The 26,897-nt window shown below is 41.0% G+C and overlaps 1 protein-coding gene across 5 annotated transcripts in view; it reads right to left on the bottom strand.

The window, feature by feature from the left end:
- Positions 1–26,897, bottom strand: part of mid2 (midline 2) — a 135,126-nt gene that overhangs the window by 50,154 nt on the left and 58,075 nt on the right. For all 5 annotated transcript variants that reach the window (XM_041047940.1, XM_041047942.1, XM_041047945.1 and 2 more), the window contains one exon: positions 16,545–17,422. In XM_041047940.1, the coding sequence (XP_040903874.1) occupies positions 16,545–17,366 (822 nt within the window). In that variant the 5' untranslated portion in view covers positions 17,367–17,422. The remainder of the gene's footprint in view (positions 1–16,544; positions 17,423–26,897) is intronic.

Here is a 26,897-nt window from a genome sequence, read left to right as displayed (position 1 = left end):
GTATTCATAAATGATGCGGCTACCTCATGTGGGTTTTTGCTCACTGCAGCCAGTGATTTCAGAGGCAATTTCACATCAGTTTACAACTCTGCACTGGCTGCATGAATCTCATACCCACACCTTTCACTTGAATAACTACAATCAGGATGTGCTTCTAATTAAGTAATATAATCCTGATTGATTTCAACTGCACCAAGTGTTACAGCAGAAATGAGATAAGCACAGCTGTCAATGGTGCCTGGTTAGCAGATCCAAAAAAAATGCTGTGTTAAAACCAAGGTGTTGTTCTCACTAAACCTCCCTTAAGCCTTTTAGTACAAAGGCATCCACCCAAAGTGAGGACGAGATACAGAGCTGACAGAAGTCACATTTGTGTGGAGGTGACAAATGTTTATTGGGGACTTGTTTTTCTACTTATTAAACTTTTCCACTGATGAAGCTTTTACTGGGTTTTATGATGATTTTAGTTTAAAACATCACTGTTAACCCTCTCTATGTTGACCATTTTACATTGTACATATGATGATATGACGCCACAATCAATACTTCAAACATATGAGAGCCTAAAAATATTAACAACATATATAAAGCGGCAAATATATCAAACTACTATAACATTTTTCACATACTGTGAACATTTTGTTTTGTCTTGGGTTTAGCATCTAGCTTAATCCTCTCTGGTTGGTCACAGTATGATTGCTGTCTCTCATTAGATTTTATCTCCAAGGAAAACATAGCAAGTTAGTGAAAGTCACTGACAGAGTTGGTTTTGGCAGCTGGCGTTTTATTCCTCCATGATACAGAGCTACAGAGCTGTGTACACTTTAACTGTGAAAACGCAATGAATAACTGACATGACAGTTGTGAAGTTCTCATCACGGCCCCACAGCTTTGAGAGTCCTTGACGGTGTTTTATATCACTCGTGGCAAAGTGACACACCGGATAATCTCACTTCCGACACATGGACCGCAGCACATTTTGCGCTTGTGGAAAATTCATGCACACTTCACAAACACTAGATATGCAGGGCTTTGTGGCTGAACTGGTTCATGCACCTCAAAGCCATTTTTCCCTCCTGAGACACGGCTGCCTCAAAGAGGCAAATGAATCAGGCTGGATGCAGAAATTATTTTTTAGGGATGGTATCACTCTCGTCCTCCTCACCATCATCAACATCATGCTCTTCCTCTCATTCATCAATCTCTCTTTCAAACACATACATGCATACACACATGCATTAACACATACACTGGGACTGTTAGCTGTTTCAGTTTTCCTCTCTTTTCTTGCATTTTAACTAGAATGAATTTTACTTGTTATTGCTCTTCTTAAGTAAATTAGCTGCACCAAATGCCTGTCTGAAATCATGTGAACATAGATCTCGACACATGTGGCTAAACTAAAAAATAAGTATTGAGCTCAAAAACACAAATGTTCAAAATAACAGCTAATTCAGTTTCTATTGACCTACTGCTGTTTAGCGCAATAATTTGAGTGAGTTATACCACTCTCACATCTGTATGACAAATTTGTAGTTGAGCCAGTAGCCGGTTAGCTTAGCTTAGAATACAGACTGGAAACGGGGAAATAGCGAGCATAGCTCTGTCCAGATTTACCTAACAGCACCTGAATAATTAATACATTGAATCAGATTTATTTATTTGTACAAAAAACATTATAGTGGGGTTATGTGCCAAACTATTTCTTGGCCAGGATACTAACATCCCCCAGCTGCCTGGCAAATTGGTTCTGGCCAAGAAATAGCTTTTTTTTGTTACAAATTAAATAAGATAAGATGAAAAATATAAATAAGATCCAGATGCAATACAATCCTCTGGTGCAGGTCTCACTGAAAAGAATGAGTAAGCGTATTTCACAAAATGTTGAATTATTCCCTTAAGAAGAGAAACCACATGGTGAAATGGCCTCTAAACTCCAGCCAGGCCTTTTTCTATCAAATATAGAAAAGAATTTAAGAATTACCTTGCATCATCTCTTTGTAAATGAATCATAGTATATTATGCCTCCACTGCTCAATGTAAAATAACTTAAATCTCTGCTTTTATTTGGATTTATGGTCCCCGTTTTGTCCCCCTTTCAATCTTGCCATCGATTTCCTTGTAGTCACTCAAGACAGGAGTATCAAGTAAATTCCTAAAATGTAGACTGTGCATGATTATGTTTTTTCTTCACTTTGAAAACTGTTTTACAATTCAGATGGAAAAAAAAAACAATCTGAAGTTCATCGCTTTACTATTTCCTATTAAATTGACAGTGTTGACAGCTGAAGCCTCACCTGTGGGTTTGCTGGAGGCAGGTTAGGTAGAAGCGAGAGCTTGTCATTTAAATCTTGAGTGATGATGAATGAATCACCCTGACTGTCGACATCATGGAATCTGTACAGCTTCACTTTCTCTTTTCCTCCCCCACTATTTGCGTTTTCTTCCCTGCCACTTGTGATCTCTCATCCTCGCTCTTCTACAATGTCAGCCTCTCATTTCTTCCTCAACCCTGACCCTCATATTCTTGTGCTTCACTTCTTCACTCTGCATTTATTGCTGTAAAAACTAAGTAACTGTGACAAGAAGAATCCCTTCTCAGACTCAATGTTATCTTTACTTTTCATGTTTTACCAGATTTTCAACAACTGAAATTTAAATCTATACCAATCAGCCACAACATTAAAACCAATGACAGGTGAAGTCAATAACAGGGTTATCTTATTACAGTGGCACCAGCCAAGAGGTGGGATATATTAAGGAGCAGGTGAACAGTCCGTTCTTGAGGTTGATATGTTTGAAGCAGGAAAAATAGGCAAGTGTGAGGATCTGGGTGTCTTTGACCAAAGCCAGATTATGATGGCTACTCAACAGGATCAGGGCACTTCTGAAATGGCAGGTCTTGTGGGGTGTTCCTGGTATGCAGTCGTCAGTACCTGCCAAAAGTGATCCAAAGAAGGGCAACCAGTGAACGTTCTGCTGAGAAACATTGGGTCCTGGCATTCATGTGGATGTTACTTTGACATGCACCACCTATCTAAACACTGCTGCAGACCAAGGACACCCCTTTTTAGCGACCTTACAACAACCCACCTTGCAACTTACAGGATTTAAAGGATTTGGTGCCTGACACCACAGGACACCGTCAGAGGTCTTGTGGAGTCCATGCCTCAATGGGTCACAGGTGTTTTGGTGGCAAAATATAAGGCAGGTGGTTTAAATGTTGTGGCTGATCAGTGAACTCTCTCTTCGGAATCTGTTTGTCATCTCAGAACATGATGCTGCTGTACACGTCATCTTTTTAAACCTACAGACACATAACAGGAACAATAATCTGGTGTGATTGACACTTTCCGGCCTAAAAGGTTTACACTTGTCAGCTTCTAGCAAAACCTCCAGAGAAGTTCATCTGAGCTCATGGACTACAGAAATAGGGGCTGGTTCTGTCAGAGTGTGATAAGGTTATGAGCAACACAGTTAGCTGATTTCTTTTTGGGCGAGAGGGCTGAGAGCTGCGAACGCCTCGTCTCTGCAAGCAACCGAGACTGGTGCTACCAGCAGGAGAGTAAACACACACAAACATACGCACTTTTACTTGAAAACACACAGAGAGGCACATGTCATGGCGTGTGTCAAAATTTAACTTGAGGTGCTGCCGCCTACTTAAGGGCATCTTAATGCAAAATAATGTATCATTACTGACTCATGATTTGTGGGAAGAAGGATGCACAGAAGGCTCTGACGTAAGCATCTGTGATTCCAAGGCTACTTTAACTGCAGTCTCCAATTTAGCTTCCAAACAAACTTCCCTTTTGCTTATCTCAACAGATCTCAACTTAGTTTTGACTCAGTCTGACACAAATATACTTCTCCATTTCCTTGCCTTTCAGATTAAAAACCTTGCTTTTGCGCACACCCGGTTTTTTCAGCAGTTAATAGTGTGATTTGATATCCTTGTAACTTATTGAATAGGTTCCCTGAGCTGTACCTGAGGGAAAAATGTTTTTACTTTACTTGTAGTACATAAAGTTCAAGTGGAAAAAAAAAAAAAAACAGCGGAATTGGAGTTATAAAGGGAAACAGCAGTTTTATGTTTGCTGCTGTTTCAGCAATATTGAATGTGATAGTAGAAAACACCATCTAGAGACCCGTTTGAGAGAAATACCAAGATTTTCCTCTTTGAAGCGTTTTATTTTGCCCACCACAGTGTGACCCCCTACTTGGCCTTGCAGACATTCAGATACAGAACAGAAAAAGGCCCTGAGTCTCATCTGCCCAGGCCACAACCGGCAAATCAGACATATGCAAACACACAAAATGCACAATAACACTCTTACACGCAGCGGCAGTGGTCAGCAACAAGACAGAGTGTCGCCATTAGTATCAAAGTGGCTCTGTCCACTCTAACAGATGGGTTTGCTTCCTCCAAGGTGGGCGAAGTGATTTATTCTCTCTCTACTGTATTCTGCCTTATCTAATTGGACCGACCGTGCCCAGGAAGCAGGCCAGTAAATCATGTCACTATCATGTATTTATAGATGAGGTCATGTAACTCTAGAGCTGATGGCAGCTACATAACATCTATATATGACACCTGTTACCATGCCAGCTGCTGGCAGGCTGCCCAAAAACTGAGATGGACACTCCTGCAAGAGTAGTATGAGAAGGAGGGAGGCAGCTGTAAGAAAACTTGTGCTTATCATTTAACACGTGAAGATTATGACATCCTCTGACGATCTGCTTTGAGACTGACTGTGACATGTTACAGCACTGTGGATTCACATGATGGGAATCCCAGCTCCAGAAGACTTATGGAAATGAAAAATCTTCAGGGATGACAGCCTAAGTGCAAAATCACATAACCCTAGCTGTGGCTCAGCTTCACTGCTCTGCATTCCTGATTTGACCAGACACCAGAGTCATAGTAAAGGGAACCACTCTGGACAGTATCTGAATATAGGAAAGACACATTCCCTGCATTCCTGCAATCCTGTGTGGTTGGCTTTCTGGCGTCAATATCTGGAACAAACATTCCTCTCTGTATGATTCCCTGGGGAGCTGAACTTCCTCTGCATAACCCGAGCAGCACACAAACTTCCAGGGATGTTCTTGCAGATCAGTGATGTCAGAATTGGGAGGATGAAGGTGTTTATACAAACAGTGAACCAGAATTTGACGGTTTTATATTGGAAACTGATACCACTTCTACATCTTAGTGAACTGAACCTCAGTTTTGTCAGAATTGCAGCCACCTATAGAAATGAAGACATCAAACCACACAACAGATATTTTCTCCCCTCACTGAGGTAGAGTATTAGGACAATTAATGACTCAATAATAAAAAAAAAAGTAATGGCATTAACTTGATGGCTATTACAAGCACTGGAGGCTGCAGTATCCCGAAGGAAAATCTCTAAAAAAGTTGTACAGAGCTGCCTGGAAAATACCCTGTGCTATCAAATACAGAAAAGGCTTGTGTCTCTGTGTGTGTGTATATATACTGTATGTGGATGAACTGTATGTGGAAAAACCTCTCCTGTCATTTTTAACACTTATTTAAGCTGAAAATATATGCAATTTACACTGACAGGAGAAGACCATTTTCGAGGAATGGCCTCATCTCTGATGTGTGTACGTCTCTGTTTGGGGCTACCTCATGTAAGTTAAAACAACCTGTGAAAGTCATCTTTAAACCATAATCTCTATATGAATATACAGATAGTGTCTCCATGTCTGTACTGTATGCATGACCTCACATGAACACGTGGCTATGGTGTTTTTCACAGTGGAGCTTTAGCGGACAGGGTGCTGGCTGCTGCTGTCATCACTACGCTGGCCAGAGAGGATAGGTGATGTGTCCTTTTTTAGAACCCATAAAAGAAGCCCTGCATGCTATTAAGCATGCATCAGCGCCCTGCATCGGCTTTAAGAGCAGGGCATCGGAGCACAGGGCCGCTAACCTGTGTTCTCAATCCCTCTGTCACATGAAATGAACAAGCTCAAAGCGCAAACTCAAGTTTGCAAAGTCAATTCACAGTCTTATTGTCCCTCTGCTCCTGTCCAAAACCTGTCTAAAATCTTGTAAACCTTACTAACTTGTACATCTTGGACTAAACCTCCATCTCTGGCTGACTGCTAGATGTCTGGTGGCCCTCACAGGAGACGAGAGACTTGTGGTCTCGACTTCATGCAGCGGAGAACCACAATCCCAATTGCTGAATACAGGGAAGCAAATATACTATTTTTTCAAATATATAATCTAAACACAGTCATTTTGTATTTTGTGCCAAAAAACAATGGCTGTATTTTCTAGACTGATTGACTTTTATTTTCTGGTTCAGATCCAATATGGACATTTTTGGAACATAATAATTATGGTAAACGTGCAATGAGAATTGGTAAGACAGTCAGAAGATAAACTTCCCAACTTTTCTCTTGTTTCTTAAATTAATACTTAATGACAAGCAATACAAATGAAACTGCTGAAAATACACATCATTTCACAATGTATTAAAAACTTTCCTAATTTACGGAGAGATTTACACATACTGCTAACAGGCAGCACGCGTCTGCCTCCTAACCTACACATTTGTCAGTGTGACTGTAGCAGATAATGATGCTCACCATTGTGTGTGTGCGAATGTTTTGAGAGTGCATGTTTCAGGAAGCAACAGATTCATGGGAATGGAATGCAGTGAAGAGCATTTCTGTCCAAGGCAGCTGTGTCTGAGACTGGGTGAGATGCTTGAGAACAGTGTGGGAGACTGAAATTCTCCTAAGCTTGTCAAAACAACACACACATACTTAGAAATCCATTTCTAGGCCTTTGCTTTCCCCTCAAGATGACCAAAGGTGCTGCTACTCTTACTCATAGAAAATATGATTTTTCATGATTAGCATGGAGAAATAATTATGTAAAAATAAACATAATCCATGTTAGAGATATTCTCTAGTTAACTAGATACTTAGATGGGTCAAGGCACCTCATATGAAATTGACACTTACATTTTCAGTGAATCATATCTCAATCGTCTCATTCCTTTCAAAAAACATTATTGGATAAAGTTTATACGAAACAATGAATTAGGTTTTCTTATATATCTTCTATCTGACAATGCTACAGGCAATGCTGTAATACAGAAATGATTCTCAATAAAATTGGAATGTGAACATGCTGAACTTTTTAAACTATGGGAAAACTTTGTTGACCACTTTCTCCACCGTCTCTCCCTTTACAGCTTTTCATCCACTTGTCTGCTGCTGTGGTAGAACTGGAAGAAAATCAAATTTTGAAATAATGACTGCCTATGCAGAGATCGCTAGTAAACAAAGAAAACAGCTGGTGCTTTTCAAAAGAAAATCATCATCTTCCTTTTTGATCAACCCTTCTCTCTTATTTCACTTATTTTTGTCTCTCCTAACTCTCATGATTTTGAACTAAACCAACTGATTCCTGACTGACTGACCTTCACAGAGAAGTAATTTTTCTCTGTCACTGTAATGGGATTGCTTAAGCTGGTTGAAAAATTGTCGCCTTGTGGAAGGATAAGAAATGCTGTTTCAGTGTCATGAAAGCAAAAAACTGAACACAGTGTATGAGATGATGTTCGACCAAGTGTGATTGTACCAGATAGGCAAGACTGGTTTCTCACTAACTTAAGTAGCTGTGTGTATTATGGCCTAAATCCAGTTTGGGTCATTTGCTGCTCTAAACACACAGTGTCATTGAGCTCTTCAACTCTCAGCTGAAAGGGAAATGATGCGTTTTACATTTCAAGCAGTTGCAACAGTGAAGCTGCTAAAAAGGAAACCAGCTGTCTTGGAGCCAAAACTGAAGTGGACTGAGCCGCAGATTTGCAAAAATGAAAAGAACTCCATAATGAAAATGTATGAGGAGGAGTGACTAACACCAAGTAAAACGCCATATTTCTGGGTCAAAAATCTTTCCAGGATCAGTGAGAATGATGCAAGTATGGCTTGTTTTGCTACCATTTACCAACCACAGTCGACATAGTTGAGTCAGTACTGTACACTTCCATCAGAGGAGCAGATTTTGGCAGGTATAACTAGTAATGTTGAGCTTCTCGTGCAACCTTTTTCTGGTGAGACAAAATCCTTAAAGCTGCATTAACTGATACTGTAAACACAACACTGACAAACCTTAAAAAGTTTCTATGGCAACCATGTTGGCAAACAGTTGTCCAGTTGCCTTTTTACGCATCCAACAGGATGGAGCAACAATAGCATTCATTCTGAATCATATTTTTGGAAACCTGGCAATGTAACTGGCTCTTTAGGTGCTTCATGCTCCACTATATTCCCCAGCTAGTCACTAACCTTGCATGTCTGCTGTTTGTTGCCCAGTGGGAAATGTACAATGGGTTTATCCGAGATTTTTCAGTTAAGACAGCTGCCTGCTATGGTCAAAAATGAAATGGATGAGAGTGTGTGGGCCATAAATCCAAAACAATGACCTGAAAGATGCCAAAAAAGCTCCATAGAGCTGAAGGAAGAGTTTGATTTAACACTATTTCAACACCTTTCATACTATACCCACTGCTGATACAAAAATATGGATTAATGCCGCTTAAAAGGTCCACTTTAAAAGTCAAGGGGTGTATTTTTAACTTTAGGACTGGCAAAAAAGCTAGGCACAAAATATAAAAATCAAAAAAATAATAGCAGTTAAATGGTTGAATATTCAATAAAACTACTTGAAATTCACTCTTCAACATTCAGATAATACAGATGATTCAGTAATGAAAACTATTATTAACCATGATTATTGTTCCCTAGGTGCAGCTCAGAGGATACTAACCACAGGGCTATTTTAAATTTGGGGATGAATCAGAGGTCCCTCTTGTCCCCAGGCCAGTGAAGACGTGCTGTTCATCTCACACCGGTGTCATTAGTTCAATCTAAGCATCTTTTCCAGTAGCGCACACACTATTTGTGCTTGGCAGCCTCACAACAGGATGCAGAGTTCATCATGCACACGGCACACACAAAAGTGAAGCGTGTGCACAGACACAAAAATACACTACAAAGGAGAGGACAGACAGTCTCTCGACGTGTTTTCAGACAAATATTTCAGTGTACGTGTGTGTGTATGGGCTGAAGATATTTGGATGTTGGATGAAGACATTCCATGCTCAGTATAAATATTCCTGTTATGCTTTGTTGCTTTGTCCACTGTCCCGGCGACAAGATAGCTTCCGGAAGATCCAGGCACCATTCTGACTGAAAAAGCTCATGTGTGATTAAAATTAGCTGATTTCATCAGGCTTTCACAATCTTACAAATTCTCCAGAGACACTGAAATATAATTTCTAAATCAAGCCTCACCGTAATGTTCGTAGACTGCGTGTGTCATCAGTTTTCTCAGAGCCCCTCCCTTCTCCTCATATAAATGTGATCTGTGCCACAGATTGTTGCAGATTAATACCAGGAAGTGCTTACTCAGATTCTGCAGGAAAATAAAGTGGCACTGTCTGAAAGGATGGAATCTAAATGCTTGGAAGTCAGTGGAAAATAACATCAGCATAGAAAGATGAGTTTTCCATTGCTGATTAATGTGCAAATCCTCTTACGTTGTGGTGTGTTGCTGCCAGCCATCTGACTGAAATACATAAATAGTCATGAGTTTATGATCTGCCATGCATTATGACACACCATGTTGTATATACACACAAATACAGCTACTGTAACAAAATAGACACAACCTACACAAAACTCAATCTGGCATGCATTGTAAGTATATATGCTTCTATCGTAGATGCCACAGAGATCCGAAAGTTGTAGTTATCAGCTGCTAAGTTAAAATGATTTTCCTTGAGAGCCAAAAGTGTCAGAGGCTCAGCTAAGCTTTGCTATGTTGTCAGCTTCTTACAGCTTTACGCTAAAATACACACAGCACAAGCCTTCAAGTTTAGGTTTTCTTCGGGCTTTAAGCCTTGCAAAAAAGGGAAAAAAGGTTTCAACCAGCATGGATTTAGAAGGCAGATACTGGGACACAAGCTGAGGTTGATGCTCCTAAATGTTTGTGCTGATATACAGTGTTTTTGAAGTGGACCGTTCTGAGCAGAGTGTACTCAGGAATTTTATCCTTGGGAGCATGAAAAATCCACAGTAAAACACTCAAAATCTGGAAATTCTTTAAGGCTTGCAGACCAAAAACATATATTCATAATTCAAAAGACCAGAGGATAAACTGGACGTTTAAATGAAAAAGTTTAAATGCAGACTTTACTGACGGTTGTTAGCTGGCTTTACTGAGTCATGAACGTCAGTTTTGAGATGATGAACAACACAGACAGCACTGCAGATATACACCTCACAATGTACTACGGTTGATCCATTTCATTGGGTCACATGGGCCATCCTATAGCAGTGAATATCAGTATTATGTTATAATATAATATCAGCTGCATGAACTGAAGTGAACCCTGCTCTCATTTTACGGAAGGAAAGTGACGGGAGGCACCAAGGGATAGTGGATAAATAAATCTGTACATCGTTCTCAAACATACACACAAAAGTCAGAGATGAGTAATGTCGGTTATATCCCTCTTTCTGCACTGAATTGTATCACTGCCGACACCAAAGCTCTTAGGAGCTTTCCATTTTCTTTCTGCATAAATTGTGCATATGCATGATGCAGAGGCTGGGAGTGATTTGATAAGCTTTTCGTGACCCACTAAATTTTATGATGGTCTGGTGTGACATATTTTTACAACACATGCATGATGCATTGACAGGGCGCGCTTGTGTGCGTTGTGAAATAGCTCCGGCTCATAGACAAACACACACACATTTGCGCACACTTCCTGATACGCATGTTAACGCACGCAGGCAGAGAAGTGGCTCACACAGACACTAAAAGCTTTCTGCTACATCCTTGGTGGTTCCGTCAGCATGACTAAGTGTGCTCCATCTCACACTGTTCTGCAGGTAGAGCCATGATTTCCCCTGGCATCACACACTCAGCTCCAAATCACTCCACACATGTCAGACTTAATAGCATCTGCTTTGGCACACATACACACCCACACGTGCTCGCAGGCATATACACACACACACACCTGTAAATACTGCACACATATTTGAAGGCAATCATATATCCTCCTACACACAAACACACTGGAGGGCTGTGAGTCTCCCTCTCACCAGAAATATGCTGCTGCAGTGTATGTGGGCTTGTGGGTGCGACTAAGGGCAGTGGGGAGTGGGGTTACCTAAAACAAGACAGACTGGCCAGAGGCCAAATGAGGCAGAGGGAGAAGAGAGAGAGCAACAAAGTGACAGAAAGCAGGTGGGAAGGATGATGTTTGTGTGCCTGCATGCAAAACAACAGAAATGAGAGAAATATAGTGACAGTGGGAGAGGACAGTGACAGAGGGAGTGGGAGTCTGTGTATGAGGGAAAATAATAAGAAAGTTGTCAGTGCATGAGAAAGAAAGAGCTGGGAGTGCAAGAAGAATCCAGCTTGTTTGAGTACTTGACATTGCAGCCTTTTAATTTCCTCTTAAACTCATTACTGTCATAGTCTGGCGTGCAATCAGATTAGGTAAGCGGAACTCCATTTTGTGTATTGGCACGTATCTGTCTGTGTGAAAAGAGAATCAGAAGCGAGTTTATGGGTGTGGATGAGATTAAATGCACATGAATTTGTGTTGCGTGTGTGCACTCATGCACACGTGTACAAACCTGCATCTGCATTAAGCAAAGCAAAATGGGTTTAAATACGGCAGGAGAGGAGTCAGCAGCAGGAACAAACGTGATGCAAAGAAAAGAGTTAGACAGTGCTTTAAGGAGCTTAGATGGAGGGAAAGCAGAAGGTATGAGGGGGTGAGGGGGTTCACGAATGCAAAGAAAGCAAAAGGGCGGAGGGGAAGAGGTGGTGGTGTCAGTATGCTATGACTTGCTTCTTCCAAAACAGGAATTAATCCAATAATCGCTTGGAAATGTTTTGCATATTTCGTCATTCTTCTCACGTACATCACAGACTATCATCTGGTACTACAAGTATGCGTGAGACCTGTCAAGACCATGGAGACATGCACACGCACCCCCCCCCCCCCACCCCCCCCCCCCCCCCACACACACACACACACGCAATGACAAATCCCACTGTGGTAGGGTTAGCACACATGTGATGCTACCGAGAGCTGAAGAACCAGAGTCTCTAAGTTTCTCTGCTGCTTATGTCGAGTGTCGGTCTGAGTGTCACGAATGTCAGCAGCTCTGCAATAAGCTTTGCCGCCATGTCAGCTCATTAGCACTTGATGCTAAAGCACACACACTTCAAACTCTTAAGCCTGAGAGTCCATAAACAAACTGCCACTAATACAGACGAGAATTGAGAGAAGACTTCTTATCCTTGTGATGTGATCCATTTATCACTATTTCTCAATGTCTGTCTTTGTCCTGTTTCCTCATCAGCTAATCTCTTCTGTCTCTTTCTTCTTCTTTACCACTTATTTTAATTCAGGCACCTGTGCTCATCAAACTACTGTGCGCAATTTAGGTGCTAGGGAGCAAGTGAGTTAAGCACAGATGTGCACACAGCCACACAAACACGTGGGCAAAAGGAGTGCAAATCTTTAGTATAGTGTGACGACACTGTCATGCTTCCTGATGGTCACTAAAAGGTATATATGCCCTTAGTGGCCATAGGAGTGAATGAACAAAATAATGAATGAGTGAACAAACCACTGAAAGCCTGGGATAACAGACTAGACCTTATAATTCTGGCTAAGCACACTTTCATTGTTAAAGGAATTGTTTGACATTTTGTTGCATTATCTGCTTTCTTGTCGAGCGTTAGATGAGATACTACTCTCGCGTCCGTACAGTAAATATGAGACTGGAGCCAGCAGACAGTTACCTTAGCATAGCATAAAGCCTGGAAATGGCTAACCTGGCTATGTCTAAAGCCAACAAAATCTACTTAACTTCACCTCTGAAGCTCACTAATTTTCATTTACAGAACAGATGTGAGAGCAATCTTCTTATCTAACTCTTGGCAAGAACAGGCATATTTCCCAAAATGATGAACTATGCCATAAACATATAGATACTGACATACGTGTAAACACAAAAGTAGTTACAATCTTGCAGGATTGGTAAATGTCTGGTGAGGTGTTTCTAAAATAACATGTTCAGTACTTGCAACATCTATTTTGCATCTTTGAGTTCATCAATGCACATTTAAATGAATGTACAGCTCTTAAATTGTGACTGGTCACAAACCATGTGGTAGACATTAGCCTGTAGTGTTGCAATTTTACCTGTGCTGTTACATTTTTCAGTGTTACATCAGAGTTGTGAGACTTAAGTCCTGTGCTGAGAGCTCACAACACACACTTTAGCTCTTTAATTTTGTCTACCTGGCCTATGAAACAGGATGTTACGATGCCACAAAATTTAGCTAAATTACACTGTAATGAGGCTGCAGTATACACTTCCAAAGCAGCAGGTGATGAGATATTCACTGCTACGACAGAATGTATCTTAGCTGGAAGTGGTTTCTGTGAATCTGATTGTGTGAAAACAAATAAAAATCTAAAGTGCAGTACCTTTAAGCTGCAGTCTTTTAAGCATATCAAAGTAAAACACTATTACCAAAGTCTGCCAATTATAAGACACAAAATGTCTTTGCTTCTGAGCAGAGAGCTCTGCCTAACAGCCGCCTAGGGAATTAACTCACTTCTCTGCAGTTTCAGCTGTGCCACATTCTGTCTTTTACAGTGCTGGCACTTGTTGGCATTTTCTCTCCTGAAATATTCGCATGCCTTGCCCAAAGGAAGCTTAGCTTTCCCATAACGTGTGAGAAATCATTTCGTGACAGTGTAGCTCCCAGCGTACACAGCACACAGAGGAAATGATGTGAAGAGTAATCCAGAGGTCAGAGATCAAACGGAATGAGGCAGGGGTCAAACTGAGGCAACTGAGTGCAGTTATTTAGCGTTATTGGCCAATTAAAAGGGTCTGATTAGGGAATTGCAGCAGACTAGTCAAAAACAATATTTATATGTGCTTCAGTCTTGGACAGGAAAAGAAAGGAAAAAGAGAACACAGTGAAAGACACACACCGCCTTTGACCTTCATCTTTCATGATTTACTATGCACAAGTAGGACTTCCTCTCCTCCGCTTTGCCATGAGAGAGAAGAAGATTATAAGTTAGCTGCCACTGCCACTGGTGAGCTGAGCTGGAGCTTGGACTGGAGTTTCTCTCCTCCCAGATTTTGGGTAGATTGGGGATTTCAAAGTCAAGAAAGTTCAAAGCCTTGGATGGGGAACGTTCAAAAGAACCACAGCCAGCCATGAAGTGGAGAGGAAACGAGGGGGAGAGCTAGCTGCTTACAGTAAACTCTCCCACAGTCTGTAGAGAATGAGGTGGCTGAAAGGGGTGGGGTTGGATGGGGGGGTGCAAAAAAACAAAAACAAAACAAAGAAAACATGTCAGTGAAATAAACTCAGTGCCCTTGTGACTTAAGTCGATGAGAGGCGTTGAGCAGGTGGAATTTTGCTGACATGTTGGTGCTAAACTGAAAGTGAGAGTTTTGGTAGAGCCGGTCATCAATAATGCAGAATGTGGAACAATAAGACCAATGCTTTCTGCCACTGAACACATCACTGCTGTTGTTGCGTTCAACCTCGGAGAACCAGTGACATGGATTTTAGCTGCACATGGAATGTTAACAATGTCTCTTGAAACAGGGCCAACAAGTTCTTACACCCACACTTTTATACTGTAAAGTGACAAAAAAAAATGTGAGACCATTAAACTGCATCCCTATTTTTCTTTGTGAAACAGAACATCCACCAACAAAGTTACACATGCTGTACAGTACACCTCCCCACAGATAAGGCCCTGAAACTGCCAATGTAGCACTTTCTCAGATGTCCGTTTCCCTCTGTGCTACACAATGCCATTCATTTGACACAATCAAGCTATGGAAACACCCTCACACCCTGGGGACAGACAACATCAATGGAATTTCCTTAATCTACCAGACTTCAGAGATTTTCAGTATGAAATACAAGGGATCATGTCTTCAAGTGGGAGATTAGCTTTTTAAAAAGAAGATAATCTACATAACAATACAATAAATAGACTATGTATTGCTTTGCTTTGCATTTACAAAAAACAGTGTCTGTGAAAACACAGAGCGTCTGTAACTTCTACCCTTCAGCCTTTCATGGTAGAACCACTAAAATTATCTCTATCAGACAACAGGGCAAATACCTGAGCCTGGATCTCTACATCAAAAATTCATGTCTGGGCAATATATGAATTTCAGTGCCTACATTAACATGCACGCTGCAGGAGATTTTACTGCCTTTACTTTTGGTTTTCCCATTTGTGCAGAGTGCAGACACATTTACATAGCATTATAGAAAACAAAGAGAATCAAGAAGCCTTTGCTATTATCACTGTTATATTATCCCCTAGTATACCAATGTAGCTCAAGCATTGTGTTAGAGGAGGGAACACCTCCGGTACCTCCGAATTATTCTGTTAATTTGTTTATTGTAGCAATAAGGATTCTCATTTGTAGGGTATCAAGGGTGCATGAAAGCAGTTTAACTGTCATAAGACCTTAACCAGAGCTGTGCCAGTAAACAAAAGAAAATACCCTTCATATGACTTCATATGAGCTATTAGAGTTCAATATTACTCACAGAAGTAATTCAAAAATGATAATTCAATTTAAATATTCAATCAAGTTTACATAACTTAGTGTACAATCAGACTGCAAATGTCTGTGATGATGTTTAATTTTAAAGTTGTAAAAAGGCCGCATAAGAAGTATATAAATACACAAAACAAAACAAACATATTTTATACGTACATATGTTCAACACACACTAGTGGTAAACATTTTAGGCCAGCTGATGCGGCTGGCTGCTTTAGGTCTTTAGTGGTGGAATTAGCTCCAGCTCGTGCTTCTCTCTGTTGTTTTTCACCCTGATTCAGCAGTCCTGGTCTTTACGCAGAGCCTCTGAAAGCTCAGTGGCCACAGGGAATGCCAGCTCATCGACTATTATAATGATGGCCTCCCTATTGCTCTCCGTCTCTCTCTGCCCTTCTAGCCAGTACACCCTCCCAATTGTCTCCCTCTCTCTGTTTGCGATCTGTATTTCTGTCCTTCTTGCTGAACAAAAGCTGGTGTGAGTATGTATGATGCAATTGTAGCGGCACTGAAAGTTCATAGTCAACAGAAAATGCACAGAATGAACATCCCCAAGGCAGAAAAGGATGGATTAGATTTTGCTGTTTGGCAAACTGTAGACAAAGATATCACAATGAATGTTGGAGGCTATGTATGAGAACCTCTCCATTGGGATGAGAATATCTTCAATGCTCAGTAGTAAATCTCTCTCTTTCAATCAAATTCGGTTGTGCTGGTTGTGACTTACCTTGCTTCACTAACACAGACATCTAACAATAAATAAATGGGGGCAGAACACAGAAATAGTTGATATGATATGGCCTTATTGCATGCTTTGCAAACTGGAAAGGACATGAAGCACTAACCTTGAGCTTGTCAAAACGTTCAGTGAGTGAGGAGACCTGGTGCTCTCGGTGGCGTCCCACCAGCTTGCAGAGGGCACAAATGAGCTGGTCATCCACCAAGCAGTACATGTTAACCTTCTCATTCTCATGCTCCAGACAAGTCAGGCCCCGAATGTGAGTGTCTGGCACCGGCTCCACCAGGCGGTGGCTGGTGAACGGCTTCTTGTTAGGGTGTGTTGCACGCAGACAGCGGTCACAGTACGACACCTCACAAGTGACGCATGTCTTGACAGCCTCGCGTGGCGGATCCTGCTCACAGAACTGGCAGCTGATGCGCGGATCCATTTTAGCAACAACAGCTGGGCTGTGGTTAGCGTTGGTGTGGTTGACGTGATTGGTGTGGTTGGCGTGCGGGTGGGAGTGGCTGGAAGTGGCCGGGCTGCCGCGGGCACTACTTCCACTTGTGCCACCTCCGCCGCCAATCGTTCCAGCTATTGTACCGCTAATGGTGGCGGTGTAGGGCCGCTGCGGCTGCAGGCGCCGGCTCTCGGTGGGGGAATTGGGGCCGCTAAGGGAGGCCTTTTGGAAGCGGTCAATAATGTTCTGCAGCGTCACATTGCGCTTAAGGCCCTCCAGACCGCGGTGATTCAGCGTGATGACGTAACGACAGGTGGGGCACTGAAAGGCCGAGATAGACTCAAGGGGCTTGCTGGTGGAGCAGTGAGATACCAAGATGCGGTGAGCACAGTTAAAGCACAGACTGTGGGCACAGGGCAAGAGCAGGGGATCTTCAAACAACTCCAGGCAGATAGGGCAGGTCAGCTCAGACTCCAGTGTTTCCATCTTCAGTTGAACCAATCTAAAGGTGACATCAAATCCCACGGAAGCTGGCCAATTACCTGCAAGAAAAAGAAAAAAGATATGGATGACTACTGCAGTCACAAATTACAAATAGGCCTCTAATTAGGAACTTTTGCTTTACTGTACTTTTGTGCTTGGGCTATTTTTTTATTGAACAGAACAGCGCAAAGTGTACACAACTCATCAGTCTGCCCATTCACCCATTTCTGATTTGAACTGAATCCATCCTGAAGTGTTGGCTCCAAGACAGACTGGCCTGTGCAGATTCAGCAGAAGCATCACTAACTCACATATTTCTTATACTGTTATAGCTGCTAAGCTTGCACAACTGTAGATTGAGCTCCCTTGCTGCGGCCTTTAACACATGATTCTTCTTGCAGAGGCGTGTGAGAAGGAGAGGAATGACTGAACGAACAAGGAGGAAAAAGATAGATGTTGGCTGATTGGTAGGGAAGAGGTAAAAATCAATGGAGTAAAGAGAAAAGCATATAAAAGGCGAGACAGATGCACAGAAGCGCAGGAGGACAGAGAAAAAGAAACTTGTAGAAAACAGAGGGCCTCTGCGTTCTCAGCACCCTGACAGACTCCTAGCATTACTTTGTTTCTACTTCCATCTTTCTTTCTTCTGCTCATAGTCACCACTGACATTTTTGTGCCTTCTTTGGTAAGATCAGCTCAACTTATCAAGCGATAAACACTTAACTCAAATAACATTTTAACTTAGAACAATCCCAACAACAATTTCAAGTTGGGGCAGTGAAAACAAGGCCTCAGCTAACCAGGAGAATTGATCTGCGATTCTCCCCCTTTTTCTCCGAGACCAACAAATCTCAGTACCTTACAGCCTGCACATCAAGCTGTGTCCCCTGGGTGGCCTTAAAACCACTGACATGAGAAATCACCAATAACCCCCCAGCCACACGCACTGATTCATTGGCACAGGAGCGCAGCTTGCGGTGGCTCTCTATCCTTTTAAAGAAACAAAGCAGGCACCATGAAACTACAGCATTAAACCAGATGACCCCAGATAGCTGACGGTGATAGTGACAATTTCATTAGTGGAGGTTGTTCCTGACAGGTTGCGCCTATCATGCAGAATTTACTGATGACTGACTGGGTTTTAGTGTTCATGACTTATCAAAAAGTACTTTTCACCTTGGGACTGGGGTTAAACTTCTGGGAGACCTCTCTGAAGTTCAGAGATTAAAAAAACATACAGGTAAAAACTTAGGACACTAACATTATTAAGACAGACTGTAGATGTAAAAACTATCGCTTAAGCTTCCCCCAAGGTTTAAAAGCAAAATTTTAAAGTGAGGAAGTGCTGAGCATGAAATGAGTGCTTATGAGTGCTTGTGTTAGTTTATTAAGTAACAAATCATTCAGCCTCCTGTTTTTCCATTTAAGCTCCAGGCTTAACACCTATTACTGAAAATAAAGCAGCTGTAAACACAGTCTGTCCAAACTGGCACCTGAGATTGTGTTGAGAGTATTCTCCCCAAAAATGATCTATAAATGCAACTATATGAAACTAGTAACATGTATTGTGCAACTGAAATGTAATGCTGTCTTAATCAGATAAGCATGACTCCAGATGGAAAACAAAATTCTCAAGTTGTCAAAACATCATGCTCAAGTGACAAGACAACGTTGTCCTCCTCATGCATCTAATTGCTTATATTAGTGAATATTGAACAAACAGTGTCAACCACAGCCTATTAGTAATGACTCGACTGTGCTGTGACACCATCCTAACTTGGTAATGTGCATTCAGTTGCATTGTGAGATTAGCATTACACAGCCAGGCATGATCTCAGGAACCAGCTAAAAGACCGGATGAAGACAGGCCTATATAAAGACAGAAACAGAGCTCAAAGGATCAAACTTATTTGCACTAACAAAAGTCTCCTCCCTTCTGCTGCACCAGAAACCATGCCTCGACACTCAGCTGTGTTCAAAGCAAACACGATTTGAGCAGCAGCTAAGTGCTTGGGAAAGGCACTCAACTGTAGAAAGTAGTTATATGCATGCAGCGGCTTCGTTACAAATTCATTATCCTGAAAAGAAAAAAATAAATAACTTCTCGTAGCCAATCATGCAGATATTACACTGATAGAAGCAAATGGGTATTGTGCGTCTGTGTAAGCATGTGTGTCTGGTGTGTGTGAGGCTATATACATGTACACGTTTTAGCTATCTGCCGATGAGAAAGTTATGCGTACGTGTGCACAAGCACATAATATCCTCCTCCAATATTCACCTTGGCTGCTATTTATCAGATGCTTTATGTGGTTGTTATCACAGAGCCTGGCAGTGTTAGGGATAGAGGGATAGAGGGATAGAGGGATAGAGAGAGAGAGAGAGAGAGAGAGAGAGAGAGAGAGAGAGTTTAGTGGCAAGCAAGCACAGAGCGAGCAAACACGAGGTTCTGCTTCATCACACCAACAATAGGTTTAATTTATCTCCACTGTATCAGAGAGTTGATAACCAGGGGCAGACGAATGGAAATAACCAGAGAAACAGGATGTAGGGGGAGGTGATGAAGGGAGGTAAGGGCAACCTTCAAGGCCTTATGATGATGAGCAAGGTCACTGGCCCCTCAGTTTGTGGGCTCAAGGTACAAGTGTGATATAATTCTCCACATAAACCTCTAGCCTTTACACTATCTGTAAACGTTAGCCTATAATTTACATTTGATTCAATCTATGTTCAGTATGTTCAGGGGATATTTCTCTTCTTATCTGAAAAAAAAAAAAAAAATTAATTTGTTCAGTAAGGCAGATTCCATGACAAGAAACATTTGTTTTCTACTTTAAAATATACATATTTTATTACCTTCTACAACTACTTCCTAAAACAATTAAACAAACGAATGATGTTAAAATATTCAAAGTCAATGAGATAAGTATTTTTACAAGGAATGAAATGACTGAGAGAAACACTTCAGCTTCATATGCCTGCTGTCTGGGGTAAAATATGTGAGCAACGCGAAACAAAGCACACATTCATTAAGCTGCTCAGGATACATGGTCAAGATCACCAGGTCATTGCATGACCATGTGAGTATTACTCTGGAATCAGGTTAAACTGATGCAACAAAGAACAGCAATGTATTTTCACTGCAATACCACACACAGTCACCAAGAAGAAAAGTCAATCAATACTTCAATCAGAAAATGATTCTCTACAAATCCTCTTTCTCTGTATAATCAGTATTTGACAAATAAAACTGATGAAAAGTCACACAAATCCTGCAGCTTCCTTTTCACTCACAGAAATAAACCATATCACATCACAACAAATATGCTGAGGGACTGTACAACTGTCAAGAAAGCTGTATCACAACAAGGAAACAGAATCTGAACCCTAAATTATTAAGCTCATTACACCAATAGAGAGTCCACAACTGTTATCCTGGATTTTTACAATTGTCTAATTCAAGTGCTGACTGAATCAGCATTCTCATTTTATTCCCCAGGACAGAGCTCAACAGTGCTGCTTATGCTGATGTTAATGTGACTGTGTTTAATGGAGCATAGTGTTATAATTAACACCAAGCTTTAACTCACCATCAACAGGCCCATTACACTTTAGCTATGTCACTCTGGGGAAACTGTGTCGGCTATGATGGGAGCCACTTAGGGAGCGAATCTCTAGCTTCATGGTAAAGGTGTTTGTTGTGCACACAGGCTGGCACACACACACACAGTTATCCACAAAAGCATACCCACGCACAGCCAGAGCTGCACATTTACAAGCACAAACTCTTTCTGTCTTGTCGTCTCTCTTCATCTGCCATTCTTGTTAAGGTGAAGTGTCCCATCTGGAAGGAGAACAGCTTGAGCTGGTGCTTGAGGAAAGACACACACATCACAGGCACACAATCACACACCAACCGAGGCGGACACACACATACATGCAGATATAAAGCTGTAAGGCACTAACTCTCATCTTTTGTTGTACTGATTACCGTAGCAAGAGTTTTCGGTCTCACACCGAGCTTTTAGTGGAACAGATGAAAAAAAGAAGAAGAAGAAGAAAAAAAAAAAAAAACAGGGACATCACTGATGATTCATTATTTTTTTCTGAAGAGGCAAGGCTACATAAATAATTTTCTTCAGCACACATACACACACTCAGACTCTGAATTCTAATTTGCTTATACTTCTGACATCCTTACAAACACATGCAAGGCCACATTCATAAAGAGAAAGCCATTTAGGCCTTGTTGCTCTCTTCAGAATGCAGTGTGGGGATGTGGACCAGTAGCCATAAGAAAACTAAGACAGCTGTCAGGTGCAGGGCATCATTACTTTGATGACTCAGACAATAATTCATTCCACTCTAAGCAAGTGAAACATGGGTTACACCCAAAAAGTAAAGCATAGAGATGCTATGGTTTATCTCATAAAAGAAACTTGATTGTCTGAATAGTCTAAATCCTGCCAACAGGGAACAAACAGAGACCTGTATGAGCTTTATGTAGTAGTGTACTGAACAATAATGCTTTTGACGCCTAGGTCGTCATCACATCAACTAGAGGAGTGGTTCGATAGGAGAGTTTAATAGCATTTAAGCAGTTCCCTTGGCACTGTGGAGGTTAAAAGTTTAAAGCTCATTAAGGATGTTGATAAACTGTTGTCCACAAAAAACATTTTATAAGTTGTAAATATCTATAGTTAAAGTGTTTTCTATAAATAACAAAGCACAATTAATAAACTAAATTTATAGAATTTCCAAATTGTTGAATTTTACAAATACAATTCAATTCCAGTGCAAGGAGTGTGTACTTTGCAGCTGTATTTGCGTGTGTCTGCATTTGTATCTACTCAGGATGTGTACAGACACATTTTCATGCTTCAGTTAGATTCAATAAATGTGGCAGTAGTAATGAATTCCACTGGTACTGTAAACGACACAATCTTAAGGAGTGCCCCAAAAATAGAAAACACTGATGTCACAGTTTCTGTCATTTCATAATTTTGCAAACACAGAAACAATAAAAGAGGCTGTTTGTTTTTAAAAGCACAGTCACGGTCCCCTGGGTGTGTGATTGCATGTGTATGAATTCACTATGCTGACGCATGCATCAGTCTAGAGAAAAGGCATTTGTGGAACAAAGATGATTATCCTTGTATAAACAATCCACTTGTAAAAATTAAATTGCTCCCTCCTGAGTTGTACTCGCACAGCTGCAGAGCCAAAACGGGAACTTAATGGACACTTGATGATGCTGAGATGAAGGGGCGACAGTCAAAACAAATCACCACACCTAGACCTCTGAACTAAAGACATAAGTGCATTGTGCAGCAGTTATATTTGCCTTTTACAGAAGTACTGTCAAATGCAGGAAAGCTCCAATTCACACAATTCTGGTAAGTAACAGAAACCTATATTTTACGTGTTTCATATGTCAAAAGTATTTAAAATTTTGGATTACATTTATTGAATAAACCATATCATTTACATGAACTTTGGTAATGAATTTCATTAACACTCACTACTACATCTAATCTAATTCAAACAACACAAATACAAAAAAACAAAACAAAACATTTCTACTTCAAACCTTGAGAAGTTGAAAATAATGTGCTAAAACTGAGTGGACAGAAGCAATAAATTCCCTTTTGTTCGCCCAAAAGCTTTTTACTTCAAAGATACGAATGACGTGCTGAGGTGTAACCAGAGCCAGGTGTTAGACATCTATCAAAGACACTCGTTCCCTAAGAGGAGAGCAGAATAAAAGATTACTTCCAGGAAAAGCAATGCTTCAGTGCAAGGTAGATTATACGGGTATTAACAAGGAGCATACGTGCATCTGTGCATCCACATCCATATGTGTATTTCTAATGCTTAAAAACACTCTGACATGGTGCCAGCTAATGACAGATGCATCCAAACAGACACACAAGTACACACAATGAAATAGACCTTGAGCCCGTAGTCACTACTCCAGTACCAGACTTCATCAGTGGCAACGGACTCAATCTCAACAGTGTGGCAATCCGCAGTGAATCACCACTTTTTTATAGGCTGACACTGTATCTCCCACCGCTCAGCCTACCAGACCCGGATCCAATCCCTCCATCTGCACTCCCACTACTCTCACAACCCTTAGTGCACCTGGAATCTATCTGACTGGAGGCTGTCAATCAAAGGCTTATCACAGTAAAGGAAGAGGAGCAGAAAATCACATAGTTGAGGTTTAAAGGCTCCAGAGAGTAAGACGACAGTAAACAACAGCAGCAGGGGGTTGCCGGTCTTCCTTTTTCACAGGGGCTTTGGAAAACACACCCTGAAGCTGGGGAAAAAAACATTTATACCCTCATTATGGAAAAATGCTATCACTTGTCATGACTGAACTTTGTTTTTTTTTTGTAGCAAAGTGCTTCTTGGTGAATGGGAGCAGGTTAAAAATAATTGAGACATTATTTGCCAAGCTAATAGTTTAAAGAGTTTCAAGCATAGTTAATTGAAGCCACTGGCAGTGAGGTAAATTTACAATTCTCATTGTCTTTAATATCCTGTAGGTGATGGAAGAGTACAAAACGTCCCTGCAGATTGAAGGAATAGTAAGAACTCAAACACCCCATTTCCCAAACATTTACACTGATGTGGAGAAAGCTGAAATAAAGCAGTGCTAGCTAACTCCATGCTTGTACTGCACGTCACATTGACACACAATGTCTCGGCTTTAACAATGGATATTTGGAGTACTTTATTAAAAGATGAATAAATGAATAAGTTCTTGGAGACAGTTAGCTTAGCAGAAAGAATGACAACAAGGTGACAACAAGACTCCAAAATTAATTGTTTTTATTCTTATATAAAGAGTTAATTAGTTTGCTTCAAAGGTACTGGCAGGAGGATTTTGTTTCCTCTGGACAGAGCCATAGTAGTTGTTTTCCCTTTTCCAGTCTTAATGTTAAGTTAGGCTAGTTGGCCGCAGTGGGTAGCTTCAAATGGTTGCCTCTAATTTAACACTTGACAAGAAGGCAAGTGTTTTCCCCCAAATATCTCACTACTTCTTTAAAGTAATAGAATTCCAACAACCCATCTGCCAACCACTTTTTCTGGAGAAAGCTAGTTAAACTTCATTGGCGTTTCAACATATATACGAGTGATAACATAAAATGTTTGGGTTAAATAGCTGCTTTAATGTTTTAAACTCTGATGCACTACACTAGTTGCTTCCTGGGGGTCTGTTAGAGACCAGCTGCATTCGTGGTAGACATCAGGTTGATTCTCCACAGTGGTTTGGGGCTAAACAGAGACAGATGCTATTCAACTGACAAGCCCAGTCTTTAGTCTGTGACCTCAATCTACTGTGGACCTGTTTTTATGCGGTGAGCATTTCACAAATATCTCCAAATAGGCAAAAGCTTAAAGATGTTAATAACAAATTAGAGTATTTCTTCCCCAGCTTGTTCATGTGAAACAGTAACACATTACTAATTAAAAAGCTGCCTGGAAGAAAACAGAAAAATGAAGCTTGAAATTTAGCAGAGAAGATGTTTAAACATGGCACCACAGGCTGGTGGTTTGATTTCTCTCTCTGCCTTGAACTCTGTCTTTCTGAAAAAAAAAAGACCCTTTCATTCATTACTTTATGAGGTAACCAAACACCACACCTGGACCCAACACGTCTTTCCACAGAGAATGGAAGGTCTGTCTGTGAGATGCTGGTAAATCACAGACTTTCACACATTTTGGCGTGGCCCAGGTTCTAATCAAAGGTGCATACATTAAAATGTAAAACAACAACAACAAACAAACACAGCCTAACATAGCCCTGCTGTATGAGTACTTTCATTAGTGACCGTGCTGGCAAACTCTAATGCCCTGCTCCTAAACATGGCATTTACCCTAATCACCTCAGCTGATCATTTAAACCAAAAAGAAACAGGACATTGTTTGAGTGGATTCAGTGGAATTCAGCTGCATTAGTGTAGTGAAATGCTGACATTCTTTGGAAGGCAATTCATTTTAGCATTTGGGGTTAAAAATACCCACAAGCATAACACACATGTCAGGACCAGGCACTGCTGAGTTTTGCCAGACATCAAGAAGCTACAGTTATTCACCGCTATGGTTTTGGAAAAAGAAAATTGGGCAGCTCCAAAAAAGACAGCCCTCCGGTTGACCAGAACACACCAAAACTGTACATGTGATTATACAAGTGGGATCAAGCAGCACATTAAACTTGTTGTGTTACATTTCCGTTCAGTCTTTGACAGGAGCCATGGCTCTTAATGCAGCTGGTTCATGGGATAAAAGGGAATGCTTTAGCATATGAGGAACTGGTCAAGGCTCCTTTGGCCACCCCCTTCGCTCTCGCTGCTTCCCTTCATCTTTTTTTCCTCTCTTCTTCCTCTACTCTCACTCTTCCTCCCACCTCCACTTGCCCAGTTTTTCCTCTCTCTCTCTCTCTCTCTCTCTCTCTCTCCCACTCTCACTCTGTCTTTTCCAGTCTTTTTCCCTCTCTCTCTCTCTCTCTGCAGCAGACCTCAGTGCAGGCTGGTTTCATCAAACATGTGATTCCTATTCATAGAATGTAAACAGTAATGCAGCCAAGCTGGTGTTTCCATTTCACATTTGGTGCAGTTGAGCAGGCTGGTTTACGCTTAACCCTCTCACTGCCACACTGGAGACAGTTCCTATTACAAAATCAATCTGGAATATGTTGCATTTTGACCCGTCTCGAGATATTATATTGCTTACAACCTATGTCATGCTCGTCTTATCGATTTCGGATTGGTATTTTTAAGGAAAATGTTTTCATTAAAAATGTCCATCTGCTAACACTGTACTGCATATTGATTCTGCAATCAATTTATATATCTGTTTCAAATTATTTAGACACAAGCTATCTGCATTTGGGAAACATTTCACATTTTTCAAAGATTTTAAACAAAATCCACTTTTTCAACTGCCTTGCAAGCATCTGACAAGCTTCAAGGTCAGCCTGCTCTCTTCTAACACATCAGTGGAGTATGAAAAAGGCAGCCGGCAGAGCCTGACTCACTGTAACAGTTAACTTTCCCATTCCCTGGTCACCAGTGTTAAATCTTGATGGGGAAAACATGGGCCGGTTCTCTGGGGACAAGTTATCTCAGTTCACTTCACTATGCCTTAGTTGATCTAACGGATTATTATGTAACATGTAACAGCACAAGAAATTCTGAATGATACTGACACAGCAGGTCTAGCTATTGACATATTGGATTTCATACAAACTAAGGCTTGGCACTGACATACTGTTAATTGATTTAACCCTTGTTTTTCAAATGTGTCTTACACTTTGTCATTATACATGAATAGGAAAAAAATGCTTGCATTTTATCAGGATTTGAAAATTATCACTCAACTATGAAAGAGAGGAAAGTGTGGGTGTATGTGCATTGCTCGAATCTTATCTGTATGCGGACTCGCATATTCTTCTGCCTACATATATTTAAATGGGATTTTGAGCGCTGCCACCATGCCCCAATTCTACATAAAATTAGCTGTGCT

Source organism: Toxotes jaculatrix, chromosome 10, assembly GCF_017976425.1.
Source record: "Toxotes jaculatrix isolate fToxJac2 chromosome 10, fToxJac2.pri, whole genome shotgun sequence".
NCBI classification, from domain to species: domain Eukaryota; kingdom Metazoa; phylum Chordata; class Actinopteri; family Toxotidae; genus Toxotes; species Toxotes jaculatrix.
This window is presented reverse-complemented; position numbering and strand designations above follow the sequence as displayed.